The sequence below is a fragment of the Cherax quadricarinatus genome, chromosome 26 (assembly GCF_038502225.1).
Source record: "Cherax quadricarinatus isolate ZL_2023a chromosome 26, ASM3850222v1, whole genome shotgun sequence".
Taxonomy (NCBI): Eukaryota; Metazoa; Arthropoda; class Malacostraca; order Decapoda; family Parastacidae; genus Cherax; species Cherax quadricarinatus.
In genome coordinates this window covers 8,468,647-8,489,662 of record NC_091317.1, presented here as the reverse complement: position 1 = coordinate 8,489,662, position 21,016 = coordinate 8,468,647, and the positions used below count along the sequence as shown (strand labels likewise).

General features: G+C 39.0%; 1 protein-coding gene across 1 annotated transcript in view; it reads right to left on the bottom strand.

Annotated features, from left to right (window-relative positions):
• The window catches only part of LOC128691606 (superkiller complex protein 3), a 288,629-nt gene extending 269,689 nt beyond the window's left edge, over positions 1–18,940 (bottom strand). The window contains exons 1-2 of the mRNA XM_070088954.1: positions 18,810–18,940; positions 3,074–3,161 (exon numbers count right to left, since the gene is read on the bottom strand). Coding sequence (XP_069945055.1) covers positions 3,074–3,157 — 84 coding nt within the window. The 5' untranslated portion in view covers positions 3,158–3,161; positions 18,810–18,940. The remainder of the gene's footprint in view (positions 1–3,073; positions 3,162–18,809) is intronic.
• Between the last annotated feature and the right edge of the window lie 2,076 nt (positions 18,941–21,016).

Here is a 21,016-nt window from a genome sequence, read left to right as displayed (position 1 = left end):
ACCTAGGACAGCCAAAAAAAAGTCACAGACTTATTTCCATTGGGGTCCCTGTACCCTGTACCATATGGTATAATGTACCATATGATACAATGTACTACTGTATATGGTACCACTGTACCATATGATACCATTGTATGACATGGCACCATTGTACTATATGGTACCATTGTACCATATGGTACAATGGTACCATATGGTACAATGGTACCATATGGTTCAAAACCATAGGATTCCTCTTCAGATCCACTTCCATCAGTCTTAGAACTGTAAGTTGTGAAGAGGAGAGTCAGAATTCGCCAGGAGAGTGAGTGGGGAGTGAGAGCTTCCTTGCCGCCAGGCATGATGAACAAAGCTACTTTGGCGGCATTCCCACAATGCCATGCAGGCGTCCATATTTTTTCTATAGTGCGCACACTGACCACACAGACCTATTCTCTCAGATATAGACCTACCAGCCTTCTTGCACTAAATTTGACGCCGCTAGAATTTTGGCGTAGATCTACGGTTTGGACCCTCAACATAAAGCCATAGATCTATGGCACGGACCCTGAAAGGGTTAATGGAATGTGTCTTGAGCAGATCTCAAGAACCAAAGAATTCATTTTTTCAAGGCAAATGTTTGGATCCGTGTTGTTTAAGATATCTTCACAGCTTGTTTCATTTAGGACATGGTTTACTTGATCCCATTGTATGTTTTTGTTATTGAAATTGAATTTCGTGAAGAGACCTTTATGGCTACTCACATTTTGCTGGTCCGGAGCCCTGTGCATACATGTCTGTACCTCTATTATGTTGTGATATGATACAGTTATATTACGCATCAGATTGTCATTGTTAGTGAAGATGAAGTCCAGCAGATTTTCTAGTCTTGTAGGCTCTACTATTTGCTGGTTTAAGGCAAAATTGGTGCAGAGATTTAATAGTTTGTGTGTGTGTGAATTTTCATCTGAGCTGCCTCCCGGGGTGATCTCTGCTAAAACATTGTTTGCTATACTCCTCCATTTTAGGTGCCTCAAGTTGAAATCTCCTAGTAGTAAGATGTTTGGGGCCAGAGTTAGGAGATTTTCCAGACAGTGGTCAATTTTCTCAAGCTGCTCCTGGAATTGCTGGGAAGTTGTATCTGGTGGCTTGTATACTACCACAATAACAAGGTTTTGGTTTTCAGTCTTTACCTCCAATTCTTCAGCTACATCATTTGAGGTGTTTAGTAGTTCTGTGCAAATGAGCAATTCTGTGACATACAGGCCAACCCCCCCTTGTTGCCTGTTTAGTCTGTCACATCGGAATAGATTATAACCTGGGATCCATATTTCGTTGTCATGATGATCCTTTACGTGAGTCTCTGTGAATGGTGCAAATGTTGCATTTGACTCCATGAGCAGTCCCTTGATGTAAGGAATTTTGTTGTTTTTTGACGGCTTTAGACCCTGTATGTTTGCAAAGACAAATGTTGTATTGGTGGAATTTAGGGGGTTTGGGGTGGGGTTTGTGTGTTTTTTTTTTTTTTAATACATCAGCCATTTCCCACCAAGGCAGGGTGGCCCAAAAGACAAAAAAAAAAACAAAAAGAAAGAAACAATTTTCATTATCAGCCAACACTTTCACCACCACTCATACATAATCACTGTCTTTGCAGAGGCACCCAGATACAACAGTTTAGGTCACTCCAAACTGCTAATATCCCAAACCCCTCCTTTAATCCTTTGACTCTCGGTATCGTGTTTTTGACGTATTAATATGCCAAAATTCTAGCAACTTCAAATCAAGCGAGAGAAAGCTGGTAGGCCTACATGTGAGAGAATGGGTCTGTGTGGTCAGTGTGAGTAGTATAAAAAAAATCCTGCAGCACACAATGCGTAACGAGAAAAAAAAACTGCGACCGTGTTTTTGGATTAACACACTGAATTTGAGGTGTATTTTCGTATAGTATTTATGGTTGTATTCTAGTTTTCTTGGTCTCGTTTGATAGAATGGAAGGTATATTACAGAAAGAGATGATTTTCATTGGTTTCATGATGAAAAGGACCTTGAAATTGAGATCAAAATACATGTACTGGAAATGTTCAATTTTTGCCAATGTTCAAGAGTAAACAAATGACGTCATCGTCCAATACGTGTTCAACTGGCCGGTCTAATACGCAGTCATGAATGGCTTGACATTACTTATATAATTATTACAATAATGCAGTAGTCTGCATAACAGTAAATCTTCTATTTTTTTGTGAATAAAAATTCAAAATAGAAAACAAGAGTAATATAAGAGGGGCTTGGGGACATGACTGATGAACAGAGAAAATGTTATTTTAGTGCCAGGAATGTCTGCATCATTTATTCTGGACCCTATTTTGAAATTGGCATCATTTTTAATTTGTGTGAAATTGACCAGATTTTCAATTTCTGACCACTTGGGTAGTTGAAATCAGTAAGTGGGCAGTTTCTTGTACTCAGTCAATAGAACAAATGGAGTTCTAAAGAAATAGCTATGAGCTTGGTCGACTGGAACAATGGAATTGGCCGAAAATAGGGCTCAAAGTGGGTGAAATCGCTGATGCGTATATATCGCTGAGATCGCTAACATCGCGAGAGTGTAATTTAAGTTTTTCATCAAATTTCGTACTTTTGGCGTCATTACCATTGGAAAAGATTCTCTATCATTTCATAAGAAAACAATTTTTTTCTTTTTAAATTCTTCAACACTAGAGAGCAAGTTTGTGAGCAGGGGTCTCGACAGTCAAAGGGTTATGAAAGGGTTTGAATTCTGAAGGTTAGAAATACAGTGCTTGCACTCTGAGAGATGACTGAGGATGCTGCAGACTGGAGGCTTATCTGAATTGTGATCCTTGTGCAGTTCTAGAAATGGAGGTACAGAATGAATGATGAACGTGTGTCTTTAGGTCACTGTTCTTTGGTGGGAAATTGCCTGTGTAAAAGAAAATTTATTATGAAGAAAGAATTTATTATTACTTAGCTCTTGCACTAACAAGTACAAAATTTATCATAATTGATCCAGTGAGTACAAAATAAATCATAAGCAAAACTGTTACAGAAGATAAAATATTAAAAGATATCTTACCTTACAATATTTACTGACTGACTCAAAGTCATTTTCCTTCATAGCCTTCTTGGCTTCCCTCAGAGCATTCTTGAAATCTGCCATGCTGCTGCAAATTATGACCAATGTAAATCAGTGTGTACAAGAAACATCACAGAATTAATCTGTATATATGGAGTAAAAGAGGGCCACCTGCTATTTAATCTGGTTCTATTGCATTTGTTTTCAACAACTACACAGTAAAAATTTCCTCACTACTTCATTAATTAGTTCAATAACCTCTAATTCAATTAACTGTTTGGGTTTTAAATCTGCTACATACAAAATATCATTTGTAATTACACGCATGAAGGACCTGCCTAGTATGGGCCAACAGGCCTGCTGCAGTGTTCCTCCTTTCTTACGTTCTAATGTAATTACATGCTGAAGCTTTCCGCTTAGCAAGTCTATTTAGGTACAGGTCTATGTAAGTACAATTATCATACATAGTAAAGTATGTTGCAATAAGATCACAGTAAACAGGTGATGTCACAATATGCTGAATAACCACTGTGAAAAAGTAGTAGAATTTCAAGTTCTTACATGATTTCTCATATTATTGAGAAACTGTAAAAATAAAGGATCAACATGAAGGCATATAAGGACAAGACAACACCTCATTGTTACCTTATAATGCCTGACTTTTTATGATGAAGTAAGTGAAACACAGTTTATATTCTACCCAAGCATTAAGAATTTAACTTGTCTAATGTATCTTAAACTCTTTCCAAATTTTATTACTATAAATGAATCCAATTTGTATAACCCAAAAGCAATATTCACATTATTTTCAAAAGTATTTTTTGTGAAATTTGATTCTATTATATTCCTCTCAACACTGGACTTGCTAGATACAACTTTCTCAGTCTTTTGAAAGTCAAGTGGATGGTTAGTCTCTCACATGAATAAATAGAGCATTAGAATCTTGTCCACTTCTAATGCTATATTTATGTTGTGTTAATCTTAGTTACACACTTTTACCAATCTGACCATAATAAACTCAGAAGAATTTATAATGAACTTAAAAACAAACTACAAAGAAAATTAGACAGTCTAATTGAAAACAGTGATTGGACAAAGCATCCTAATAACTTTGTAATTAACTTATCTGATGAAATATTAGATAAAAATACAACTGCTGCTCTAGGTTCTCGTTTAAGCTTTGCAAATTCAAAAAAGCTGTGTGGAAATTGCAAAAGCCTTCTGTGACTTAGAAAAATCCTCTGATTTATTCAGAAATGAAATTAATGTAAGTAAGGGGATGGTTTATAACTATGATAAAACAAAATACATATTCCCAATTACCCTCAAAGATTTTTTAGGTCTTATGAAAAACTTATTAATAATCAAAATCTGCATATTACTAAAGCAGATGAAATCAATACAATAGTAATTTTGAAAGAAAATGATTACCACAAGAAAATGAATAATCTTTTAAATGATACAGATACTTAATCAAAACTCAGAAAGAATTCCTAAGTCTGCTAACAGTAATTTTAATAAAACAATAAAATGATTATTGAAAGGCAAAGATGAATTAATTAAAAAATTCAGTTCACTAATCCATCTTTACCTTATATATATTAGGGATGTATCGGATGTGAAAATTTAGATATGGCGGATGCGGATGTGTATTCGGATGTCTTATTTACTTATTTTGCGGATGCGGATGCAAATGCGGATATCTGCTTGCAGTACAATTCGGATGCGGATGCGTATTGCGGATGTCACATCTTGACATCCTCCCGGATTCGGATGCAGATGCGAATTTTGCAGGATAGTCATAGAACACCATTTTTTTTTTACCGTATGACAAATATTCTTGAGTGAGGGACTGAACACACTGATTCCAGGCTGAGGGACTGATTACCTGAAACTCCTCTCCTTATGCCTTCCTGCTCTGTATTGGACTGATGAAGCCAGTGTGTGGCAAAACGTTTCTTCAATAAAGATTCCCTTATGTTGCATAAGTGTCTCAATTCTTCAAGCTGTCAGTTTCCAAACCATTTATCACATGCTTATTTGTATTTAACACCATTTCAATAATTTCACCATCACTCAAGGAATGCACAACAGGTGGAGTTATGTAGAGATGACTGATGCTACACACAAAAGAAATAAGTAACACTGCAGCAAGCCTACTGGCCCATGCGAGGCAGGTCCAATTCTCCCACCTTGGGTAATTTCAAATTTAGGTTGGATAAATACAAGAGTGAGAGGGGTTGGATTTGAGTGGGACTTGCACGCGAGTAAATAGAATTATCAAATCAGTCCATCACCCTTGAAGTCATAGATTTAAGGTTGTCAGTCCCTCAGCCTGGAGAAGTTCACTTCCATAGTCAGGAACTATCTGAAGATCAAGCGACAGTGTTGAGGATGAATGGTTCAGAGAACCGACACGTTGATAAATTAGACACATGTGCAACTCTTGGGTATCTTTATTGAGGAAACGTTTCGCCACACAGTGGCTTCATCAGTCCATAGAAAGGAGAATCGTGAAAAGCATTTCCTCAATAAAGATACCCAAGAGTTGCACATGTGCCTAATTTATCACAGTGTTGAGACTTAAATACTGTTGGAAGGAGAGGTGCAGAGTTGTAATAGTGAGAATGTAGCCACTGAGAGGTCACGTCCCTCTCAGATCAAACAATTATCACTTGAAAAAGTTGTCCAAGGTATTTTCTGTACCAAGATGCCATTGTGTTGCAGTGTCTGACAGAGTGAATATCAAAATGGTATACAATACCGACAGGTTGGTAGGTAAGACACATAGGCAACTTTATTCCGAAACGTTTCGCCTACACAGTAGGCTTCTTCAGTCGAGTACACAAAGTAGGCAGGAACAGTAGCAATGTGAAGACGATGTAATCAGTCCATCACTCTTGAAGTCGTAGATTTGAGGTTGTCAGTCCCTCAGCCTAGAGTAGTTCAGTTCCATAGCTTGATCTTCAAATACAGTGGACCCCCGGTTTACGATCAGCTCCCAATGCGACCAATTATGTAAGTGTATTTACGTAAGTGCGTTTGTATGTGTATGTTTGGGGGTCTGAAATGGACTAATCTAATTCACAATATTCCTTAGGGGAACAAATTCGGTCAGTACTGGCACCTGAACATACTTCTGGAATGAAATAATATCGCAAACCGGGGGTCCACTGTAGTTCCACACTATGGAACTGAACTTCTCCAGGCTGAGGGACTGACAACCTCAAATCTACGACTTCAAGGGTGATGGACTGATTACATCATCTTCACATCGCTACTGCTCCTGCCTACTTTCTGTATTCGACTGAAGAAGCCTACTGTATAGACGAAACGTTTTGGAATAAAGTTGCCTAACTGTTGCCTATGTGTCTTACCTACCAACCTGGAAATATAAACACATATGCAGTATAATGTGATCCTTTATTGACAACGATTCGCCCACACAGTGGGCTTTTTCAAGTCACAAACAGATTTACCTGGGGTGGAAGGTACACGAGTATTTATAGTCAGGTTCAGAATGGTGGGTCAGGTGGAGATTGCTGCATCTGATGATCTACCGAGTGGGGTTATAGTCTGAAATCTTGGGTAGCTTGGAAGGGAGATTGGATAAGTTTATGAGCAGACTTTCTGCAGTGTTCCTCCATTCATATGTTCTTATGTGGGACAGCGATGAAGAAGTTTCTTGGCAAGTGGTTCAGCTATGTTATAGAAGCCATTGTTCTGGTTGAAGTTGTTGGATATAGAGATAAATAAATATAGGATCACATTATAATGCATATGTTTATATTACCATTGTGTCGGTATTTTATACCATTTATTTCCACCTACCAACCTGTCAGTATTGTATACCATTTTGATATTCACACAGAATTATCAAAGCTTATTATGATCGAGGCTTGAACCTTAGGTAGCTGTAAAGAGAGATTGGACAAATATATGAGTGGGAGGGTGATGAGTTTGATTGGTGTCGTGGGTGCGGGAGTGAATTCTTGAGTAGCTTTGGGTAGTGGTGGTTTTGATAAGGACCTGCCTTGTATGGGCCAGTAGGCCTTCTGCAGTGTTCCTCCTTTCTTATGTTCTTATGAAACTACCTTGGGTAGTTTCAAATTTAGGTTGGATAAGTACATGAGGGAGAGGGGTTGGATTTGAGCAGGACGTGCACATGAGTAAATGGAATTGTCTAGGCTTATTGCTTAGGCAGCGTTTATTCTGTTAGTGGGTTGGATTTGTGAAAGACCTGCCTAGTATGGGGCAACAGGCCTACTGTTGGGAAATAAACATGTAAGCTCTGTAATTTAGGTTATAATATCCGCCACATCCTCTTTGTTTGGCGCGGGTGCGGATGCAAATGCGGATTTATATTGAATCGTGATTGCGGATACCTCATTTAGAAAAAACAAGGATGCAGATGCGGATGTAAAAATTTGTGCGGATGTTCTGGGGATGCGGATACGGATATCCGCTACAGCCCTAATATATATGGATTAATAAAAACACACAAACCAGGTAATCCAGCCAGACCCTCCACAGGATCAGTTTAACATAAATTATCTAAATGGTTAGTAGAAATTTTGAGCCTAATTTGGAAAAAATTCTAATTTTAATGTTAAAAACAATACAGATTTAGTGGACAAATTAAGCACCTTAACTGATTTAAATGATTTCAACATACAGTGGACCCCAGCCTAACGATCAGCTCCCAACTCAACCAATTATGTAAGTGTATTTTTGCAAGTGCTTTTGTAGGTGTATTTTTGGGGTCTGAAACGGACTAATCTAATTCACAATATTCCTTATGGGAACAAATTCGGTCTATAACGGCACCCAAACAGACTTTTGGATTGAAATAATATCGTTAGGTGGGGGTCCACTGTAGTTAGTTTTGAAGTTACTTCTTTATTTACAAAAGTTCCACCTGATTTATTAAGTTTCCTATCTTAAGAACTTATTAATTACGATTTACCATTGCCAGTACCTACTACCATTAAATTTACTGAGCTTCATATTGTCGATGCAAAGTTTGTGTTTAATGACGAGTTTTACACTCAGAAGTTTGGTATCGCAATGGGAAATCCTCTCACCTGTCCATAGTAATTTGCATATGGAATATTTTGAAACAAGATTGCTTAACAATATCCTTCTTAATAGAGCAAAGTGGTATAGATATGTTGTTGATATTTTATGTCTTATGCCTAAGAATATAGATATAAACCATTTCCTTGTTAAACCAAATGACTTAGCTCATTTCATAAATTTTACTGTTAAGTCTGAACAAAATAACTCATTGCTTTTTCTATATGTTTTAATTATTGAAGGTAACCATGATTTTAAATTTAAAATTTACAGAAATCCAACAAATAGTTGTTCCTATGTACACTATTTTTCTTCACATCAAAAAAAAAAAAATTTAACTGCTGTTATTCTCATCAATGTTTTTGAGAGCTTTACGTATCTGCAGCCCAGAATTCATAGATGAAGAAATCTCAAAAATTTATGAAATAGCTAATGATCTAAAATACCATAATAAATTTGTTGAGTTAGGCATAAGAATTAACAACTGGGCGTCTACACTGCAAACTGAATTGTTTGCAATCCTAATGGCGCTAAAGCTAACCTATGACACTGAGCTTGACTCTATCATCATTACTGATTCTATGTCATCACTCAAGGCTCTTGACTCATATAATGACTCCAACAACATGCTCATTGGGGAAGCCAGGTATAGATACTCAAAAATTAGGGACAAAGGAATTAATGTACAATTGCTATGGATCCCATCACACATTGGATTACTCCTTCATGATAAAGTTGATATGTTAGCCAAGAAGAGTATCGAGAAGGAGAATGTAGAATATAACTTTGGTATAACTGTGTCTAGCATTAGGAATAATATTAGGAGAGAAGTAAATAATGAAAATGATTGTTATAGGAATGCAGTTAGAAGCCTGAGTAGATCTATAACCCACTATGATAACATGAACGTAGATAAGTATGTTTATGGAGCAACTTGCAATGTGAACAGACTGACTGATGTTGTAGTGGCCAGGCTTAGGCTTGGTTACAAGTACTTCTGGCAGTTTGGGAGACACACAGATGATGATCAAACTAAATGTAAATTATGTGATCAGGCATATGGTCACTCTCTTGAACACTATGTGCTTAATTGTCCACTTATTGAGGAATACAGAGACAGACAGTATAATAACCTATGTGACATGTCAAGATATCTTATTAATGAAAATAAGATACCCGATATACTAAGCAAATTTCCTAAATTTGCTTGTAACAGATAAGTGAACTATAGATATGTAGATATAAATCCATATGTATTCCTGTTAACCCTTTGGGGCCTAGTTCCTAGGCCTTTTGTGTATCCATATGCTCTCGTGCTACCGTCCACAGGATGGATATGGGGTGCACAATAAACTAGCCACTTCGGTGGCAAAATCTAAAAAATCTAAAAATCTAAAATACCCAAGAAACTTAATTGGTCAATCTTTTAAAATTGCTAGAAATACTTTTTACAATTAAAAAAGGGACAAACAACCTTATTCAATTAAAAATATGTTGGTTCTCCCTTACCATGAAAACTTGGTTGATATGCCTTCTCTAATTCAAAATTTTAATATCAAAGTTGTATTTAAAAATCTTGATACAGTAAAAAACATTTTTGATAAAAAATTCCCAAACTGGTAAAAGTACTGAACTAAGATTAAAACATAAATATAGCAATGTGGCAGATGTCGCAAGTATATATGGAATAGGTGGTAAGTTACTAAATGCTGTTAAGAGTTTTTATGAGGATAGTGAGGCTCAGGTTAGGGTGTGTAGAAGAGAGGGAGACTACTTCCCGGTAAAAGTAGGTCTTAGACAGGGATGTGTAATGTCACCATGGTTGTTCAATATATTTATAGATGGGGTTGTAAAAGTAAATGCTAGGGTGTTTGGGAGAGGGATGGGATTAAATTATGGGTAATTAAATACAAAATGGGAAGTGATACAGTTACTTTTTGCTGATGATACTGTGCTTATGGGAGATTCTAAAGAAAAATTGCAAAGGTTAGTGGACAAATTTGGGAGTGTGTGTAAAGGTAGAAAGTTGAAAGTGAACATTGAAAAGAGTAAGGTGATGAGGGTATCAAATGATTTAGATAAAGAAAAACTGGATATCAAATTGGGGAGGAGGAGTATGGAAGAAGTGAATATTTTCAGATATTTGGGAGTTGACGTGTCAGCAGATGGATTTATGAAGGATAAGGTTAATCATAGAATTGATGAAGAAAAAAAGGTGAGTGGTGCATTGAGGTACATGTGGAGGCAAAAAATGTTATCCATGGAGGCAAAGAAGGGAATGTATGAAAGTATAGTAGCACCAACACTCTTATATGGGTGTGAAGCGTGGGTTGTAAATGCTGCAGTGAGGAGGCTGTTGGAGGCAGTGGAGACGTCCTGTCTAAGGGCAATGTGTAGTGTAAATATTATGCAGAAAATTCGGAGTGTGGAAATTAGGAGAAGGTGAGAGAGTTAATAAAAGTATTAGTCAGAGGGCTGAAGAGGGTTTGTTGAGGTGGTTTGGTCATTTAGAGAGAATGGATCAAAGTAGAATGACATGGAGAGCATATAAATCTGTAGGGGAAGGAAGGCGAGGTAAGGGTCGTCCTCGAAAAGGTTGGAGGGACGGGGTAAAGGAGGTTTTGTGGGCGAGGGGCTTGGACTTCCAGCAAGCGTGCATGAGTGTGTTAGATAGGAGTGAATGGAGACGAATGGTATTTGGGACCTGACGAGTTGTTGGAGTGTGAGCAGGATAATATTTAGTGAAGGAATTCAGGAAAACCTGTTATTTTATATAGATGGACTCGAGTCCTAGAAATGGGAAGTACAATGCCTGCACTTTAAAGGAGGGGTTTAGGATATCGGCAGTTTGTAGGGATACATTGTGTATCTTTATACGTATATACAGTGGACCCCCGCATAGCGACTTTAATCCATGCAAGAGAGCTCATTGTTATGCGAAATTATCGTTATGCGAATGAATTTTCCCCATAAGAAATAATGGAAATCAAATTAATCCGTGCAAGACACCCAAAAGTATGAAAAAAAAATCTTACCACATGAAATATACATTTTCCTACACACAAAGAGAAGGATACATGCACAATAGTAGAGTAGTACATGCACAATATATATTGTGCATGTACTACTCTACTAAATGAAGAATAAGTGACACTTACCTTTATTGAAGATGCAGCAATGACTGATGAGACACTGTGTCCTGGGAGTGCCTTTTCCTCCTGTTTGACATTTTCTTCCAGAACATGCCTTGTCACACTGTGTATGCCACTACGATTCTTAAATCTCTCAAACCAACCTTTGCTGGCCTTAAATTCACCAATATGAGCACTAGTTCCAGGCATTTTCTCCTGTTCACCTGGGTGTTAGTCGACTGGTGTGGGGTGCATCCTGGGAGACAAGATTAAGGACCCCAATGGAAATAAGTTAGACAGTCTTCGATGACACTGACTTTTTTGGGTTATCCTGGGTGGCAAATCCTCTGGGGTTAATTGTTTCTTGGTATTCTCAATAAGCCACACCAACAACAGTGCTACAGCAGCAGCAGACGATGCTACAGCAGCAGCAGACGATGCTACAGCAGCAGCAGACGGTACTACAGCAGCAGCAGCAGCAGCTGACGGTGGTACAACAGCAGCAGCAGCTGACAGTGCTACAGCAGCAGCAGACGATCCTACAGCAGCAGCAGACGATGCTACAGCAGCAGCAGACGATGCTACAGCAGCAGCAGCAGCAGCTGACAGTGGTACAGCAGCAGCAGCAGCAGCTGACGGTGCTACAGCAGCAGCAGCAGCAGCAGCTGACGGTGCTACAGCAGCAGCAACAGCTGACGGTGTTACAGCAGCAGCAGCAGCTGACAGTGCAGCAGCAGCAGCAGCAGCTGACGGTGGTACAGCAGCAGCAGCAGCTGTACCACCAATAGTAGCGATGGTTGATTGGGGTTTATTATACAACCTGGCCAGCTCGGAGACACGCACTCCACTTTCATACTTATCAATGATCTTTTTCTTCATCTCTATAGTAATTCTCACCCTTATTGCTGAAGGGTTGGCACTAGAAGCTTTCTTGAGGCCCATGGTCACTTATTTTGCAGATAAAATCACCAAAAACACTGTAATAATACAAAATGTTCCGATTGTATGCTTGGATGTTACCGCGGAGGCTGGCTGGTAAACAATGCCACCGGTGGAACATGTGAGCGTGGCTCAGGCCGCACATAGACGCGTCTCAGACGAACAGCGTTGAGCGGGTTTTTTAGCGGTATGCGAGGCAAAATCTTGGCGATAAAATGTAGCGGTATGCAGATTTAACGTTATGTAAGGCCAACGGTATGCGGGGGTCCACTGTACTTCTAAACTGTTGTATTCTGAGCACCTCTGCAAAAACAGTGATTATGTGTGAGGTGAAAGTGTTGAATGATGATGAAAGTATTTTCTTTTTGGTGATTTTCTTTCTTTTTGGGTCACCCTGCCTCGGTGGGAGATGGCCGACTTGTTATAAAAAAAAAATATACAGTGGACCCCCGCATACCGTTGGCCTTACATAACGTTAACCCTTTGAGGGTCCGTCCCGTAGATCTACGGCTTTACGTTCAGGGTCCAAACCGTTGATCTACGTCATGAGCTCAGCTCACTCTGATAAACTGTGAGTGGTACATTTGGGCCTAGATATGAGAGAAAACATCTATGTGGTATGTGCGCACCACATAAAACAGATCCTGCAGCACACTGTGTATAATGAGAGAAAAAAACTGAAATAATGATTTTTCGATTATAACAGCGACTTTGCAGTGTTTTTCGTATGTTTTTTATAGTTCTATTTGCGATTTCTTGGTCTCATTTGATAGAATGGAAGACATATTACAGAAATAGAGATGATTTTGATTGGTTTTCGCACTGGAAATGGCTTGAAACTGAGCTCAAAGTAGCAGAAATGTTAAATTTTTGCCGATATTCAAGAGTAAACAAACGACCTCACACGTCTAATACACGCCAGCTGGTGGGTCTAATATGCATTCACAAATATGGTGATGATATTTATACAATTATTACAGTATTGCATAACAGTAAATCTTCTATTTTTTGGTGTAAATAAAAATTCATTGTGTGAATAAAAAATCAAAATGGAATTTATTTGTAAAGTCTCAAAATGTAACTAATGAACAGAGGAAATGTTAGTTTAGTTCCAGGAATACCTACATTGTTTATTCTGGACCCTATTTTGAAATTGGAATATTTTGAACTTTGTGTTAAATTGGCCAAATTAACAATTTCCGATCACTTTAATTTGTAGTTGAAACAGTTGGCTTGGCAATTTCTTGTGCTCAATCGATAGAATAGAAGTAATACTAGTGAAATAGCTAAGAATTTGGTTGACTGGAATAATGTAATTGGCCTAAAATGGGAGTCAAAGTCGGCAAAATCGCCGATTAGTAAATATCGCTGACACATCAAAATTCGCGAGAGCATAATTTCGTCAATTTTCCATCAAATTTCGTACTTTTTATTTTATTACCTTCACAAAAAGATTCTCTACCATTTCATAAGAAAAAATAACAAATTTTTTTTTTGAAAATTCTTGGACAATGGGGCACCACTTCAGATTTGGGCCTTGGACCCTGAAGGGGTTAAATCCGCATACCGATACATTTTATTGCTAAGATTTTGCCTCGCATACCGCTAAAAAACCCACTCAACGATGTTCGTCCGAGACGCGTCTAATGCGCGGCCTTAGCCAGCCTCACATGTTCCGCCGGTGGCATTGTTTACCAGCCAGCCCCCGCGGTAACATCCAAGCATACAATTGGAACATTTCGTATTATTACAGTGTTTTTGGTGATTTTATCTGCAAAATAAGTGACCATGGGCCCCAAGAAAGCTTCTAGTGCCAACCCTACAGGAATAAGGGTGAGAATTACTATAGAGATGAAGAAAGAGATCATTGATAAGTATGAAAGTGGAGTGCATGTCTCCGAGCTGGCCAGGTTGTATAATAAACCCCAGTCAACCATCGCTACTATTGTGGGCAACAAGAAGGCAATCAAGGAAGCTGTTCTTGCCAAAGGTTCAACTTTGTTTTCGAAACAGAGATCGCAAGTGATGGAAGATGTTGAGACTCTTATTGGTGTGGATATATGAAAAACAGATAGCAGGAGATAGCATCTCTCAAGTGATCATAAGTGAAAAGGCTAGGAAGTTGCATCAGGATTTAATTAAAAAAATGCCTGCAACTAGTGATGATGTGAGTGAATTTAAGGCCAGCAAAGGTTGGTTTGAGAGATTTAAGAAGCGTAGTGGCATACATAGTGTGATAAGGCATGGTGAGGCTGCCAGTTCGGACCACAAAGCAGCTGAAAAATATGTGCAGGAATTCAAGGAGTACATAGACAGTGAAGGACTGAAACCTGAACAAGTGTTTAATTGTGATGAAACAGGCCTGTTTTGGAAGAAAATGCCAAGCAGGACCTACATTACTCAGGAGAAAAAGGCACTCCCAGGACATAAGCCTATGAAAGACAGGCTTACTCTGTTGATGTGTTCCAATGCTAGTGGTGATTGCAAAGTGAAGCCTTTATTAGTGTATCACTCAGAAACTCCCAAAGCGTTCAGGCAAAAGAATATCCTCAAGGCTAATTTGTGTGTGCTGTGGAGGGCAAACAGTAAGGCATGGGTCACTAGGGACTTTTTCTATGACTGGTTACACCATGCATTTGCCTCCAATGTGAAAGATTACCTAACTGAAAAGAAATTAGACCTTAAGTGCCTCCTGGTGTTAGACAATGGCCCTGGTCATCCTACAGATGTGGCAGAGCGACTTTATGGAGACATGAAGTTCATTAAGGTGAAGTTTTTGCCTCCTAATACCACTCCTCTCCTGCAGCCCATGGACCAGCAGGTTATTGCAAACTTCAAAAAACTGTACACAAAAGCTCTGTTTGAAAGGTGCTTTGTAGTGACCTCAGAAACTCAACTGACTCTAAGAGAGTTTTGGAGAGATCACTTTAATATCCTCAATTGTGTAAACCTTATAGGTAAGGCTTGGGAGGGAGTGACTAAGAGGACCTTGAACTCTGCTTGGAAGGAACTGTGGCCAGAATGTGTAGACAAAAGGGATTTTGAAGGATTTGAGGCTAACCCTGAGAGGAGTATGCCAATTGAGGAATCAATTGTGGCATTGGGGAAGTCCTTGGGGTTGGAGGTTAGTGGGGATGATGTGGAAGAGTAGGTGGAGGAGGACAATGAAGAACTAACCACTGATGAGCTGACAGATCAATTTCAACAGCAAGAGGCCAGACCTGAGGAAACTGGTTCAGAGGAGGGGAGAGAGAAATTGAAGAAGTTGCCTACTACAAAGATTAAGGAAATCTGTGCAATGTGGCTGAAAGTGCAAACCTTTATGGATGAAAATCACCCTCACGCAGCTATTGCAAGCCGTGCTGGTGACTATTACACTGACAATGTTGTGAAACACTTTAGGGAAGTCATAAAGGAACGAGAGGTACAGGCCACTATGGACAGATATGTTGTGTGACAGAAGTCCAGTGACTCTGAAGCTGGTCTTAGTGGCATTAAAAGAAGAAGGGAAGTAACCCCAGAAAAGGACTTGACACCTCAAGTCTTAATGGAAGGGGATTCCCCTTCTAAACATTAAGACTCTCCTCCTCCCATCCCATCAATCATCACCAGATCTTCAATAAAGGTAAGTGTCATGTAATTGTGCATGCCTTTTTCAGTTTGTGTGTATTAAAATTAATATTTCATGTGGTAAAAATGTTTTTTTTTGCACGGATTAATTTGATTTCCATTATTTCTTATAGGGAAAATTCATCCGCATAACGATAATTTCGCATAACAATGAGCTCTCATGAACGGATTAATATCGTTATGCGGGGGTCCACTGTATAGCATTAGAAATGGACAAGATTCTAATGCTCTGTTTATTCATGCGACATTTTAACCATCCAATTGATTTCCAAAACACTGAGAAAGTTGTATCTAGCAAGTTCATGGTCGACAGGAATATAATAGAATCAAGTTTCATAAAAAAATACTTTTGAAAATAATATGAATATTGCTTTTGTGTTATACAAATTGGATTCATTTATAATTAATAAAATTTAGGATGAATTTGAGATACATTGGATGAGTTAGATTCTTAATGCCTGGGTAGAATATACAGTGGTAGCCCGAGTTTCGTACAGCTCCCAACTCGAACAATTATGCAAGTGTATTATTGTAAGTGATTTTGTAAGTGTATTTTTGGGGGTCTGCAACAGACGAATCTAATTTACATTACTCTTCATGGGAACAAATTCGTTCAGTAACGGCACTTGAACAGCCTTCTGGAACGAATTATGGCCGAAACTCAGGGCATACACGTATGCCTTCCTGTTGATCCTTTATTTTTACAGGTCCTTGATAATGTGAGAAATCACGAAAGCACTTGTAATTCTACTATTTCTTCACAGTGCTTACCCTGAATAGTAACGTGTGTAAATTACCTAGGATAACAAAAAACAAACAAAAAAAAAAAGGCAGACAAATTTATTTTGTTGTCACCCTTAATACTTTGTATTTTGCCTATAAAATCTAATTTATTCATTACAAACTTGAATAAATGATCTGGTTTCATCTTCCTCTTGTTTTAGTCCAGTTTCATAAATGTAACAGAACTCTTTGTACGAATTATTTATCCAGTATTTCTCTACTGTAATTTAATCAAAATTCAGAAAACGAAAATTACTATGTTTCATTTCCTAGAATTATTCTGACATTTTGGTCACCTACATGAAGAAAAATAAACTTTTTTTCTTTAATACCGTAAGTAGTATAGTACAAGTGTTTGACTGTTGCAAAAAAAGACATTCTAGGTCAGTACTACAGTATGTAAGTGATAACAAGGTTAAGGAACATTTATTGCATATCAACTGATGAGAAGCACCATTACTACATAAAAAAATACACATTATGAACACACTCCTAACATACTGCACATCTGTTGTATTTATATATTGTTTCCTTAAAAAGTCCAAACATGCTGGAAGGAATATCCTAGGAAAAAATGCTAATGTGTAAATAGATTTTAGGCCTACAGCAAGTACATTATGTTGAGTTAAAAAAGTAAAACAGTAAAATAAAACAAAAAAGTCAAATAGAAAAAATAAGAAATGTATAAAAAATATAATTATTATAATATTTAGGGGTAAAGCTATACCTGCAGGGGTCGTACAACACTTGGTAAAATGGGAGGGAATCAAGTTCAATCTATTGAGGGGTAGGACAATTAAAACTTCTTGTGACATGAGCCGCTCACCAGCATTAAAGCACTTCCTTAGAGGGAATAGATAGTATATGCATGGCATGATAGATATGCATAATGCATGGCTCAGTTAATGGTATCCTGAACTCACACAGTGAGGGGCCACAAATTGCTCCTTGGCATGGGTGAAACACTGAGAATGTTTCTTTTCCCCTTTTCACCTAGCAGAAAGTAGGTATTTGGGCATTAGTAGACTGTTGTGGGTGGCATAACTGGAGAGAGGATTGAACAACACAAATGGAAATAAGACTGACAGTTTCCGATGACTCAAGAACTTTGTTGCCTTATACTGACTTACAAAATCATAATGACAGGATTGCAAACTAACCATACCACAGACAGGGATTGAACTAGTGGTGAGCAAGTCGTAAAAGCATTGGCAGCATAAAGCGTTAGCCTGGAGCTTTACGACTCTTTCGCCACGAGTTCAATCCCTGCCCGTGGTATGGTTTGCTTTATCCTGGGTTTACTAATCCTCTGGGTTATTAAAAAAAAGTTCTTCATCCTAGCAACCCTGGGAGATTAAAAATGTTGAAAATCTTGGGATAACAGAAGAACACAAAGAACTAAAGCTTATTTCCATTTTGGTCATATTAAAGATGTAACTTACAAGAATCTACTAACTCCTGGATAACAGGGGCAACATGTTTTATTCACGTAAAAGAGCTAAACCCTTAGGGGTTATACAGAACAGCAGCAACAAGGACAAAGATCATTTTTATGTTCATGAGAGAGCACTAAATCCATAGAAATCAAACAACACCTTGGAATAGGAAGCATTCATGTTCGATCCAAAGAAGGGGAGGGCATATCCAATGCCTTGGATCAAGAGTCTCCTCACCAGCATCAAGGAACCTTCCTTGAGAAAACAGGTGCAAGACCTGTACATATGTCCAACCCCCGCCCAGGATTTAACCCAGGTCCTTTCAGTTGTGAGCTATTGTGTCTAATAATGCTGAAAATATGGCCAAAACAGTTATCACATGAAGATAAAAGTAACAGTAAGCGAATTACTAATGGCAGTGTAAATTAAAATATGGTTTAATAAGGGAACATAACATCAGATGACATTTAGTGGAATGAGGGAGAGCGCTAAACGTTTATGCGTCATACAACGCCAGGGAAATGGGAGACATATTTGATCCAAGGCAAGGGAGATCAATCACTACATCAAGAGCTCTTCACTGGCACTCACCTAAACTACATTAGAAATTTACACAATAAATTGCAATAAAAACACAAGTGTTATAGGTAAACTCTGACCACGACCATCTATGTAACCTTAACACAATTCTGCGTCAACAATTATATAATAATAAAGTTTAACAAACAAGAGAGAACACACCCACACAAGCGTCCAGCTGGTGTTCCACTGTACCAACACTGTTGTTAACACCGCCACCCTCACTCTAACACTCTCCTCCTCTTAACATCCAGTCATGGTGTTTTCCAGTAATGTTAATTTCCAATTTCCAGTAATGTTAATTTTCAGTAATGTTAATTTCCAGTAATGTTAATTTCCAATTTCCAGTAATGTTAATTTCCAGTAGTATTAACCTCCAGTAGTGTTAACTTCCAGTAGTGTTAACCTCCGGTAGTGTTAACTTTCAGTAATATTAACCTTCAGTAATGTTAACCTACAGTAATGTTAACCTCCATTAGTGTTAACCTTCAGTAATGTTAACCTCCAGTAGTGTTAACCTCCAGTAGTGTTAACCTCCAGTAGTGTTCAAAGTTATTCTCTATAAGGATTACAATGCTGATTTTACAGAATTTGGTTATTGTGTGATTTACATGTAGTAAAATAATAATTACAGAGTGTACCACTAGAACACCTAGCATGGCTAGGCATTTCGGGCAGACTTAAATTAAATCTTAAGTTTAAAATATTACAAAATTACTGGCCATGTAGTCAGAAACTGTAAGGCTGGAGGTGATGTCCTGGGAGACAGTAATGGTGAAGCTGGAGGTGCTGCCCTGGGAGACAGTAATGGTGAAGCTGGAGGTGCTGTCCTGGGAGACAGTAATGGTGAAGCTGGAGGTGCTGTCCTGGAAGACAGTAATGGTGAAGCTGGAGGTGCTGTCCTGGGAGACAGTAATGGTAAAGCTGGAGATTTTGTCCAGGTAGTCGGGAATTATACGCAGGAAGGAATACATATAAATGACCTCATAGGGGACAGGAGCTGTAATGGGGAAACAAGTGTAGTCAAAGATAAGATAAAACCAATATTGCAAACTAGAAATACCACAGGAAATAGCAAACAAGAGGACTCCACTAGCAATGGTGAGGATATATTACCAAAAACAACTGGTGGGAGCTCCATTGTTGGTGCTAGGGAGGATAGGAATAAGACAGGGAAACATGCACCAACAGGGAATACAGTCACAGAAACCCAAGGCAAACGGAAACCAAGCCTGTGCACATACTATGCACTTGGTATCTGCAGACATGGGAAAATCTGGAAAAACAGACGGTACGTGCAACTATGACCACCCTAGAAAATGCCGTGCCCATATGACAACAGGAAAATGCAAACTCCCTTCCTGTAAGCTTTTTCACCCTGAAATGTGTACCTCTTCAGTACAGGAAAGACTGTGCTATAACTTAAATTGCCAGGCACACCATCTAAAGGGGACAAAAAGATACAAAACATCCAGGCCATGGGAAAACCTGGGTAGCCACAGCCACTCAAGAGGGAGAGGTTTTTTAGTGCCAGGAAGGGAAAAAAACTGGCAGGAAATGGTAGAAATCGTACACCAAATCCAGTCATTCCTGGAGTGGAACCACAGTCGATGGCCTCCACTCCAAACCAACAGATACAGATACTAATGCCGGAAAAAAAAATCCCCCCTCCAGTACCAACAATACCACCAGTCCGATGACATTCTTCTTTGCAAATATACAGGGTCTAAAGCCAGCAACAAACAACAAAATACCTTTCATCCGTGGTCTGCTTGCAGAGGCAAAGGCAATGTTCGCGGCTTTCACTGAGACCCACATAAAGGATCACTTGGACAACGAAATATGGATCCCAGGTTACAACCTATACAGATGTGACAGAGTGAACAGGCAAAAGGGGGAGTTGGCCTGTACATTGCAGACCTGGAGTTTACCTGGAGAGAGTTTCGGGGGTCAACGCCCCCGCGGCCCGGTCTGTGACCAGGCCTCCTGGTGGATCAGCGCCTGATCAACCAGGCTGTTGCTGCTGGCTGCACGCAAACCAACGTACGAGCCACAGCCCGGCTGATCAGGAACTGACTTTAGGTGCTTGTCCAGTGCCAGCTTGAAGACTGCCAGGGGTCTGTTGGTAATCCCCCTTATGTGTGCTGGGAGGCAGTTGAACAGTCTCGGGCCCCTGACACTTATTGTATGGTCTCTTAACGTGCTAGTGACACCCCTGCTTTTCATTGGGGGGATGGTGCATCGTCTGCCAAGTCTTTTGCTTTCGTAGTGAGTGATTTTCGTGTGCAAGTTCGGTACTAGTCCCTCTAGGATTTTCCAGGTGTATATAATCATGTATCTCTCCCTCCTGCGTTCCAGGGAATACAGGT